Here is a 12031-nt window from a genome sequence, read left to right as displayed (position 1 = left end):
GGTGGATATGCTTGTGGGGAAGATGTGGATATGCTTGTGGGGAAGGTGTGGTGGATACGCTTGTGTAGAAGGTGTGTGGATATGCTTGTGGGGAAGGTGTGGATATGCTTGTGGGGAGGGTGTGGTGGATATGCTTGTGGGGGAAGGTGTGGTGGATATGCTTGTGGGGAAGGTGTGGTGGATATGCTTGTGGGGGAAGGTGTGGATATGCTTGTGGGGAAGGTGTGGTGGATATGCTTGTGGGGAAGGTAGTCTCATCGTGGCACACTAGGCATTCTCTGGGGCAGGCTGAATGAACCAACTTGTCTTTTCCTCCCTGTCAGTTGTGCGAGTTTGTATTTCTTGAATCTTGTAATAATCCAAAACGTAACTATTATCTTACAGACAGCACGGACCAGTAGCAGTGAAAAGTTGTTTCAGAAACTCAGCACTTGGTATCTCGAAAAAGATGGTAAATATTTTTTTAATTTATTCTTTGATGGGATACGGGCATCACTGGCAAGGCCAGCATTTATTGCTGATCCCGAATTGTCCTCGAACTGAAAGATTTGCCAGACCATTTCAGAGGGCAGTCAGGAATCAACCACAATATATCAGTGTATCAAAATCTGGATGTCCTATCACCTGCTGGTATTCTTCATGGAGATTCCGATGGAAATTATGTCCATGTTCAGCTACATTGACTATAAGATGATGGAGCAGAAATAGGCCATTCGGCCCATCAAGTCTGCACCACCATTCAGTGAGATCATGTATGATATAATCCTCAGCTCCACTTTCCCGCCTTATCCCCATAACACTTGATTCCTTTACTGATTAAAAATCTGTCAATTTCTGTCTTGAACATACTTGGTAATAACACCTGTTGCCAGCAAGTTGCGCTCTTTTAGGAGTATTCCATTTTAAGTCCTTCGTCATTTAGACCATTGACCATAAGATATAGGACCAGAATTAGGCCATTCGGCCCATCAAGCCTGCTCTGCCATTCTATCATGGCTGATACGTTTCTCATCCCCAGTTTCCTGCGTTCACCCTGTAACCCCTGATCCCTGTATTTGTCAGGTTTTTCAGTCATAAATACTGATGGCACCAATTTGGGGGCGAGGGTGCAATTTAGGTTAATAGGAAGACCTATTTAGGTTAATTGAAAGAAGATACAAAGAACTTGATGAATAGACATGTATGTGGCAAATTAACTTTAATGTCAATAACCGTGAGAGTACATCTTGCTGTGACGAATAAGGAGGACGCATTATCCTTGGGCAGTAAATGTCCAAATGGGGAAGAGCAAAGATAGAGCTGGGGGTGCAGATTCACAAATCGCCAGAAGTGGACTGTAAAAGGTATCGCATTTTTGCAAAGTGCTGAAGAAGGATAGAGATTTAAAAGGAGCCTCACAGGTAGAATGAAAACACAGAAAGGATAAGCATGGAAGGCAATATGAGGAACGAATCTGAAGAAATATTAAAGTGAACATTGAAGTTTACACAACGAGATCATGACAAATGGTTAAAGGTGAGCTTGAAAACTGGAGAGAAAAAGCATTTAGTTGTTATGACCAGAAATTAACGAAGATACTGAAGTACTTCCTATCAATCTTTATATTTTAACGCATTGGCGAGGAGGTAAAACTTGAATTGGTTTAACTCCTTTTAAAGGCTAAATGAAAAGCCATTATAATAAATAAAATGAAAATATAATCTCAGCTTCAGAACTTGAACATAAAGATGACATGTAATTCTATCTATGTAATTCTGCGTGCAAAATGGGTCAGCAGCAGCTGACTAAGGCTTTGTCGCTTTCACTCATTTTATGGTTGACCTTCATCGTTAGCATCTGCTGAAACCAGTGAAGCACGCCTTAGCAACAGGATGGTTGCTAGTTGGAGCTAAGCTGAAAAGAGCAGTCGGTTTTTTAAAAAACACAAGAATGGACTTGGGCAAAAGAACTTGTAGCTATGATGCACAATGTAATGGAGAGAGTTGATAAGGTGGTGCAGTTGATGTGTATATAGACTTTGAAAAGGCATTTTATGAAGTACCGCATCATAGACTTGTTTCAAAGCTTTAACAATTTAATGCAGCAAAGTGTTGCATTTTGGTAGAAAGAATGAGACGAGGATGTGTAATGTTACAATTGTAAAGAGGATACAAGAACAGGGTTGTGAGCCGGGGGTGTACGTACACAAGTCTCTAATGGTGCCAGGACAAATTGGGGGGGGGGAGAGTATTTTTTTAAAAACATACCAGATCCTTGGCTTTAAATCAGAGACATAGAGTGCGAAAGCAAGGATGTTAGCGAAACCTTGTAAATCACTGTTTAGGTGCCAAACATGAGTTTTGTACCCAATTCTAGACACCACACTTTAGCAAGGATATCATGCCCTTGGAGACGATTTACTAAGGATGCAAACTTCAGTCACGGAGAACTGGGATCATTCTGCTTACAGCAGCAAAGGTTAAGGAAAGAGTTAATAGAGGTGTTCAAAATCAAGAAGGGTTTTGATAAGAGTAAATAAGGACAGATTGTTTCCATTGGCTGAAGAGTCAGTAACCAGGTTTATGGAAGTGGAAAAAGAATCAAATCAGATGAGGAAAAATATTGACTTATGATCTGGACGAAGTGGCGGAAATTGATTTTTGAGTTACTTTTCAAAGGAAATTGGATAAATGCAGAAGCCTTCCCTATGCAAAGCTATGGGGAAAGAGCAGGCAAGCTGGACAAATTGGACAGCTCTTTCAAAAGAGCTAACCCAAAATGAGCTGAATTACCTCCTGCTTGTGCTTGTCTTTCTGTGTGGAGTTAGCCATTATATACCAGCACATTTCTGTTAATTCTTCAACAGCCCGGTACCTAAAACAAGATGCAGTTTGAAAATGAAAACTGTTGCCAGACACAGAAATGGATACAGTGATTATGAAGCAGCACCTGTATCTTGCTGCAATTTGTAAGAGTGCGTTATTGATTTTTAAACTAGATAAACTCTATGGTCTGTTTAACTGATTTGAGGAATCGGCCTATTTTGTGCCTTTTCAGAGCAAGTCTATCGATCGGCATGTGCACTGACAGTACATGCTATCGCGCGTCACAGCCCTGATGTCATCAAACACCATGCAGCGGTGGCCTTGCCCCTTGCTTTTCTTGGAATGCATGAAATCCCAGATGAAGATAAAGGAGAAACCAGTGAATCTGACCTCTGGACTGAAGTATGGCAAGAGAACGTACCTGGTAGGTAAAACTTACTTGTACAAATTTAAACCTGTTCAATGTACAGTATTTCCTTTTTAACACCATATTTAAAAGGTGGACCAAGCTCAGTAACGTTTTTTGAAATTAGAGTATCCAATTCATTTTTTTCCAATTAAGGGGCAATTTAGCGTGGCCAATCCACCTACCCTGCACATCTATGGGTTGTGGGGGCGAAACCCACGCAGACACGGGGAGAATGTGCAAACTCCGCACGGTCAGTGACCAAGGGCCGGGATCGAACCTGGGACCTCGGCGCCGTGAGGCAGCAGTGCTAAGCTCAGTACCTTGACTGATTTCTGGAATTGAGATCAGTGAACCATGCCAGAGTGTTTTCCTCCCACCATAAAATTGATTTAACTTCCCTTAAGTAGAATTCATATCTCTTGCTGTATTCATACTTGCAAGGTTCTGATCCTGTGTGAATTCAATTCTGATTTAAATTTGTTTTGCATTCACTGTGCAGGAAGTCATAATTTAAGAACGTTAGAAATAGGAGCAAAAGCTATGTAAATATACCATCTTGCCTTGTATATATCTTGCTCAGGGAGAATTTGCGTTATTTTGTTACGCGGGGGGGGGTTATTGTTTGTAAGGGGAAAAAATTGTGTTGTTAAAAAACCTTAATAAAATGTTTTAAAAAAAGAAATAGGAGCAAGATTGGACCACATAGCCCGTCGAGCCTTTCAATACGATCATCGCTGATATTGGGCTTCAGTTCCATTTTCCTGCCCAGTCCCCATAACCCTTAATTTCCCGAGAGACCAAAAACCTTTCCAACCCAGACTTAAATGTATTCCCAACACTCTGGGATCAAGAATTCCAAAGATCCACAACCCTTTGAGTGAATACCCTTCTCCTCATCTCAGTCCTAAATAATCAGCCCCATATCCCGAGACTGTGTATCCCGTGTTTTAGTTTCCCCGACCAGCGGAAACAATCTCTCTGTGTCCACCCTGTCGAGCTCCTTCAGAATTTTGTCTGTTTCATTGAGATCACCTCTCATTCTTCTAAACCCCCAGAGAATATAAGCCCAGTTTACTCAGCTTCTCATCCTAGGACAACGCCCTCATTTCCGGGACCAGTCTAGTGAACCTTCGCTGTACCACCTCCAGTACAAGTATATCCTTTCTTAAATGTGCGGACCAAAACTGCACACAGTCTCACCAAAACCCTGTACAATTGTAGAAAGACTTCGTATTCCTGTGCTCCAGTCCTCCTTTTAATTAAAGCCAACATGCAATTTGCCTTCCCCATTGCTTGCTGTCCCTGCATGCTAACTTTCTGCATTCATTCAGGCACACCCAAGTTTCTCTGAACATCAACACTTACAAGTTCCGCTCCTTTTAAGAAATAGTCTGCTTTTTTATTCTTACTACCAGAGTGAGTAACTTCACGCTGACTTCCCTATACTTTACTTCCATGATGTTGCCCGCTCATTTAACCTGTCTATCTCTTTGCAGCCTCTGTGTCCTCCCCAAAGCTCACCTTCCCACCTAGCTCGATATCATTATCAAACCCAGGCACGTTCCTCTCTGGCTCTTCATCTAAGTCACTAATGTAGATTGTGAATAGCTGAGGTCCCAGCATTGATCCTTGCGCACTCCACTATTCACTGCCTGCCAACTTGAAAATTCCCCGTTTATGCCCACCCTCAACTTGTGGAAGGACTAAAAATATTTGTTAGTTTCTTTTCAAGCTTTACATCTCGAACAAAAAAGGGCAGCTCACTAAAAAGAGAACAGTGGATACTCTGCAGTTATTAGCAAGATCATGACTCTGTTCCTTCATGTGATGTCTCAAACTGCAAGTGTTAAAGTTAAACATGGTGCGGCCATTGACTGAATCCACAAGTTTGATTACTACCTGATCCTTTGTGTTTATTATCGGATGCAACGACTTCATCCCCCGTGAGATATTGCTCATTGGAAAATCAGCATATGTTTCTCCCCATTCTCTAATTCACTTTCCTTCTCTCATTCAATGTCTTTTCTCACATTCTGCAAATTACTCCTTTCAGCTGTAATTCTCTCGTGTTGATATGCCTCTTTTGGTTACTCTATTTCTGTCCATGTCTTTCTGTATCTTCCTCTCCCTCATCCCCTCCCTCCTTCTGTCCCTCTCTCCCTCCTTCCAGTCCAGGTGGGAGGCAGTGAAGGAATTCTGGAACAAGCATGCTGATTCCAGGATCAGGCTGACACTGGCCAAATGTGTAAGGATGTGAATCGAATAGCATTTTGTTATTCATTGATGTGACATGGACAATGCTGAGATCAGCAATTATTGTGCATTCTCTTGAGGAGATGGTGGTGCGCTGCCTCCTTGAACCACTGTGGTCCACGTGGTGTCATTTCACCCACAGCGCTGTTAATAGGGGGATGGGCAGTTCCAGAGTTTTGACCCAGTGACCATGAAGGGCTCATGAAATAGTTCCAAGACTTGGAGGGAAACTTGTTCCCTTGGGTCTGCTGCAGGTGTTCTCCTGAGATGTGAGTTTGAAAGATGCTGGCAAAAGAAGCAAGTTGCTGAAGTGCATCGTCCAAATTGAGAGAGGAAATGTTTCTTGTTCAAGGGCCACTCGCACGCAGCCAAACTCAGTCGCGGCCACACTCGCAGAAAAATCAACTTCATTTCTTTCTTTTAAAGAGAGAGTACAAACATTCAACTCACTGATGCGATGGATGAGTTTACTTTTCATTAATGAGTAGCACAGCTTCTGGGCGGAATTCTCCCCCACGCCGGTGGGAGAATCGCCGGGGTGCCGCGCGAGTCCCGCCACGCCGCCCTGACATCCGCACGCGATTCTCCAACCCCCCGCCCCAAACCAGCGCCGCGAGAATCACGCCTGGCCGCTCGGTGAATCGCCGCTCGCCGTTTGCAAAAGGCCGAGCGGCCGTCCCAACACGACAGGTTCCCGCCGGCGCCGTCCACACCTGGTCACTGCCGGCGGGTACTCTTGGGGGGGGGCAGCCTGTAGGGTGGGGGAGAGGGGGGTTCCTGCACCGGGGGGGCCTCTGATGGGGTCTGGCCCGCGATGGGTGCCCACCGATGGGCGGGCCGGCCTCTCTAAAGGAGGACATCCTTTCCTCCGCCGCTTCGCAAGATCCATCTGCCATCTTCTTGTGGGGCGGCCTCGGGGAGGACGGCAACCGCGCATGCGCGGGTGATGTCATTTACGCGATGCCGGTCGCGTCATTGACACGGCGCCGCTTTTTGCGCGGCGCCAAGGCCCAGCGCACGTAAAATACGTGACGCCGTTCTTAGCCCCCCCCCCCTGGGGGCGGGAGAATAGGGAGCTGGGAGCGGGCTCCGACGCCGGAGTGAAACACTCCGATTTTCACTCCGGCGTCGGGACTTTGTCTCCATTTCGGAGAATCGCACCCTCTGTGTCTCAATCACTCCTAAAATTCAGCTCAACTTTTTACTTGCTTTCCTTTCCCATTCTCTTTGTCTGTTTCTCTTTCTCTCTCTTTTCCCACTCTGTCTCTCTCTCTATTTCCTTTCCCACTCTTTTTCTCTGGCTCCTTTCCCAATGTTTCTCCCCGCCCTAACCCCCCAAAACCAGCTCAGGCAGTGACTCAACAGCCCAAGGCTCTGGCTAACTCCCAGTCCGAGGCTGTACCTGGGTCTAGATCCAGGGCCTCTTGCTCAGTTTGCAGCGGCTCAGCATTGGGACACCAGTGGAGCTGAAAGGGGGAGGTGGGGTGAGCCGCCAATGGAGCTGGGTGTCCTGCCCCCAGCTACTCACTCTTCAGCACCCACTTGGCAGCTTCCGTCCCTGCCCTGCACTCCAGCTCCTGGATCTTGGGCCTCGCTCTCTCTCCATAACCTGGGCCTCTGGTGACCGTGGCCGAGGCTCAGACATCAGACCGTGGCAGCGGCTGGCCCAGAGTGCAGCATGAGGGGAGGTCAGGACCAATCTCCCACAGGCCGAATAAAGAAGTGCAATGGGCCAGATCTGGCCCCTCAGGTGGGGGTTCTCCATCCCTGTTATAAACGGTACACACTACTGCCGCTGAGCGTCGGTGGTGGAGGGAGTGAATGTTTATCCTGGTGGAATGGGCGCCAATCAAGCAGCACTACTTTGACTTGGATGGTTTCAAGCTTCTTGAGTGTTGTTGGAGCTGCACTCATCCAGTCAAGTGGGGAATATTCCATCGCACTCCTGATTTGTGCCTTCGAGATGGTGGACGGGCTTTGGGGAGTCAGGAGGGAAGTTACTTGCCACAGAATTCCCAGCCACTGACCTGCTCTTGTAGCACAGTATTTATGTGGTTAGTCCAGTTCAGCTTCTGGTCAATGGTAAAACCCAAGATGTTAATGATGACAGATTCAGTGATGGTAATCCTGTTGAATGTCAAGAGGAGATGTCTATACTCTCCTGTTAGAGCTTGTCATTGCCTGCCCTTGTGTGGCCTGAATGTTATTTGCTTATTTATCAGCCCAAGCCTGATTGTTGTCCAGGTCTTGCTGCATACAGGCAGTCACTGCTTCAGTATCTGAGAAGTTGCAAATCGAACTGAACGTTGTGCAGTCATCACTGAACATCCCCACTTCTGACATTTATGATGGAAGGAAGATCATTGATGAAGGAGCTTAAGGTGCTAGGACCTAGAACACTGCCCTGAAGAACTCCTGCAGCAATATCCATGACTGATATAATTGACCTCTAATAGCCGCAACTTTGTGGTAGATGTGACTCCAACCAGTGGGACGTTTTCCCCCGAATTCCTGCTGACTTCAATTATCCTCTGGCTCTTGGATGCCACACTTGGTGAAATGTTGTCTCGATGTCAAGGACCTCACCAGTGGAATTCACCTCATTTGTCTATTGTTTATAGCAAGGCTGTAATGAACCAACTGGTCCAAGCAGAATTCAAACTGGACATCATAACAAAGTGGTCACTGAGTAAGTGCTGCTTGATAGCACTGTTGATGATGCCTCCATCATATTGCTGTTGATTGAGGGTAGGGTAGACTGATGGGGTGATAATTGGCCAGATTAGATTTGTCCTGCCTTTTGTAGACGGGACATACTTGGGCAATTTTCCAGAATGTTGAGTAGGTGACAGCCTTTTGGCTGTACTTTAACAGCTTGGCTAGGGGCGAGCTTAGTTCTGGAGCACGAACCCTCAGCAGTGCAGACAAAATGTTGTCAGGCCTAAAGCTCAACCATTTGATAGGTAGAGTGAATCAAATTGGCTGGAGGCTGTCATCTGTGTTAGTGGCATCTCAGGAGGGAGGGAGGCCAAGAAGGATCATCCACTCAGCACTGAAGGTGGATACGAACACTCCAACCTTATCTTTCATACCGAGTCCCGCCATCATTGAGAATTTGTAAGGTGGGTTTACAGTGCTGTTTGCGCATGTGGTTTTGTTTAGTTTGAGCACCAGCCAGAGTTGGGGCAGACAGTAGCCATCCAGAAATATGTTGACGCAATTCTGCAACTCATCCGCTTCATTCTGGATCACAACGTCTTCACCTTCGACTACAAGTTCTTCATCCAGACGCACGGAACAGCCATGGGGACCAAATTCGCACCCCAATACGCCAACATCTTCATGCACAAGTTTGAACAGGACCTACTCACCGCACAGGACCTTCAACCGACGTTATACACCAGATACATCAATGACATTTTTTTCCTTTGGACCCACGGCGAAGAATCACTGAAACGACTACACGATGACATTAATAAGTTCCATCCAACCATCAGACTCACCATGGACTACTCTCCAAAATCAGTTGCATTCTTGGACACACTCGTCTCCATCAAGGATGGTCACCTCAGCACTTCGCTTTACCGCAAACCCACGGATAACCTCATGATGCTCCACTTCCCCAGCTTCCACCCTAAACACATTAAAGAAGCCATCCCCTATGGACAAGCGCTCAGTATACACAAGATCTGCTCAGACGAGGAGGAGCGTAACAGACATCTACAGACGTTGAAAGATGCCCTCGTACGAACGGGATATGGCACTCGACTCATCGGTCGACAGTTCCAACGCGCCACAGCGAAAAACCGCACCGACCTCCTCAGAAGACAAACATGGGACACAACCGACAGAATACCCTTCGTCGTCCAGTACTTCCCCGGAGCGGAGAAACTACGTCATCTTCTTCACAGCCTTCAACACGTCATTGATGACGATGAACATCTTGCCAAGGTCATCCCCACACCCCCACTACTTGCCTTCAAACAACCGCGCAACCTCAAACGAACCATTGTTTGCAGCAAACTACCCAGTCTTCAGAACAGTGACCACGACACCACACAACCCTGCCATGGCAATCTCTGCAAGACGTGCCAGATCATTGACATGGATACCACTATTACACGCGAGAACACCACCCACCAGGTACGTGGTACGTACTCGTGCGACTCGGCCAACGTTGTCTACCTCATACGCTGCAGGAAAGGATGTCCCGAAGCGTGGTACATTGGCGAGACCATGCAGACGCTGCGACAACGAATGAACGGACATCGCGCAACAATCACCAGGCAGGAATGTTCCCTTCCAGTCGGCGAACACTTCAGCAGTCAAGGGCATTCAGCCTCTGATCTCCGGGTAAGCGTTCTCCAAGGCGGCCTTCAGGACGCGCAACAACGCAGAATCGCCGAGCAGAAACTTATAGCCAAGTTCCGCACACATGAGTGCGGCCTCAACCGGGACCTGGAATTCATGTCACATTACATTCATCCCCCACCATCTGGCCTGCGAAATCCTACCAACTGTCCTGGCTTGATGCAATTCACACCTCTTTAACCTGGGGTTACCCCATCTCTGGATCTGTAAAGATTTAATCACCTGCTAATGCTCGCATTCCAAGCATTGTTTGGCATCTTTGAATTTGTCTATATATGTGTTTCTGGAACATACCTCTTCATTCACCTGAGGAAGGAGCAGCGCTCCGAAAGCTAGTGACATCAAAACAAACCTGTTGGACTTTAACCTGGTGTTGTAAGACTTCGTACTGTGCTCACCCTAGTCCAACGCCGGCATCTCCACATCAGAAATATGTTGACATCTTTGTAGGAATAATCAACTATGAGTTTATCTGCAGTTGACTGTCGGAACTAAAATGTGAATAACTGTATAAAATTATACTTGAGTGTAAATAAATAATCTCTTTTTTATTTACCCTTCTAAGCAATATATCCTATATTTGTAGACTGGGTGATCGCTTTGCTGAGCACCTTCGGTCTGTGCGCATTCAGGATCCTGACCTTCCTGTTGCTTGCCATTTTAACACAAGACCCTGCTCCCATGCCCACATGCCTGTCTTTAGTCTGCTGCAATGTTCCGGTGAAGCTCAACGCAAACTGGAGGAACAACATCTCATCGTCCGGTTAGGCAACATCTCATCTTCCGGCCTCAACATCGAATTCAACAACTTCAGCTGATTAGCTCTACCCCACCCCTTTGTTTTCATTCCATTTCATTTTTACTGTCTTTTGCCTTTTATTTCTTTCTTGTCTTTCTTTATATATATATATATATTCCCCCCCCTCTTCTTTCCCCCTATCTTATCCCCCCCCCCCCCTTTCCTTACTTTTTCTCTCCTTAGCTTCCCCCCTTTTTCTCATTTTACCTCTCCCCCACCCCTCACATCTACATCTGTCACAGCTTACCCTCTGATTTTAGTTTCTCTGCTGTTTGGCCCTACACACTTTTAATTCTCTCTGGGGACTGCCATTAGCACTCTTTCCCCTTGGTTTCTGTGGCAATTAGCTCTCTGTTCCCTTGGTTTCTGTGGCTATGACTCATCTTTCATTTCCTCAGCCTACAGTATAAATATCTCCCACTTTCTCTGCCTCTTAGCTTTGACAATGGGTCATCTGGACTCAAAACATTAGCTCTTTTCTCTCACAGATGCTACCAGACCTGCTGAGATTTTCCAGCATTTTCTCTTTTGGTTTCAGATTCCAGCATCGCAGTAATTTGCTTTTATCCTCTATTTGTGCTCAACTGATATACATTCAATGCTTGTCGACTAGATTTCACTACAGTTTGGAAAGGATGGGACACTACATCAGGGGATGTGACCAAGTTTAGTTCAAATCCAGCAAATCACTTTTAAAGATTGCCCAGGAATGAATCGACACTATGGGCCCAGTTCCCAAGTCCTAACAGAGGCTAGCCTGTGTTCCACACTTGCAAAGGATTTTGTAAACTTTCATTTGGAATGTTGGGAGAGATAATTCACTGATTCGTGGGTAACACAGAACTCCCGGCCAAAAGGCAAGATTTTAATGCAAATTAAAGCAGTCAGTTTTTCTCTGTGTAGCTTACATTGATAGGTTAATGGTTGTGCTTTTGTTCCAGGCAGTTTTGGTGGAATACGACTGTACATGCAAGAATTGATCATCATTACTCAAAAGGCGCTGCAGTCCCAATCATGGGCGATGAAAGCACAAGGGGCTGCTGCTATGGCATCCATTGCCAAACAGCAGGCGGGCTCGTTGGTCCCACCACACTTGGGGCTGATATTAAATGCACTATTACAAGGAATATCCGGCCGAACTTGGACTGGCAAGGTAGAGCGTCCCATTTAATGTTGCGTTACACAGATAACTAAATAGATGGACATTTGGAAAATGAACACTCGGGGAAACATGGTTAAAAAGGATTTTAGTAAGAAGTTAACATAGAACGTACAGTACAGAAGGAGGATATTCGACCCATTGAGTCTGCACCGACCCACTTAAGCCCTCACTTCCACCCTATTCCCGTAACCCAAATAACCCCTCCCAACCTTTTTGGTCACTGAGGACAATTT

General features: G+C 46.0%; 1 protein-coding gene across 1 annotated transcript in view; it reads left to right on the top strand.

Annotated features, from left to right (window-relative positions):
- Nucleotides 1–12031, top strand: part of ecpas (Ecm29 proteasome adaptor and scaffold) — a 115900-nt gene that overhangs the window by 93927 nt on the left and 9942 nt on the right. Inside the window, exons 40-42 of the mRNA XM_072517326.1 lie at nt 385–451; nt 3037–3228; nt 11578–11789. Of these exons, the coding sequence (XP_072373427.1) occupies nt 385–451; nt 3037–3228; nt 11578–11789 (471 nt within the window). The remainder of the gene's footprint in view (nt 1–384; nt 452–3036; nt 3229–11577; nt 11790–12031) is intronic.

This window comes from Scyliorhinus torazame, chromosome 9 (genome assembly GCF_047496885.1).
Source record: "Scyliorhinus torazame isolate Kashiwa2021f chromosome 9, sScyTor2.1, whole genome shotgun sequence".
In the NCBI taxonomy this organism is placed as follows: Eukaryota; Metazoa; Chordata; class Chondrichthyes; order Carcharhiniformes; family Scyliorhinidae; genus Scyliorhinus; species Scyliorhinus torazame.
The sequence above is the reverse complement of the archived record's forward strand: the minus strand, read 5'-3'. Positions and strand labels throughout refer to the sequence as shown.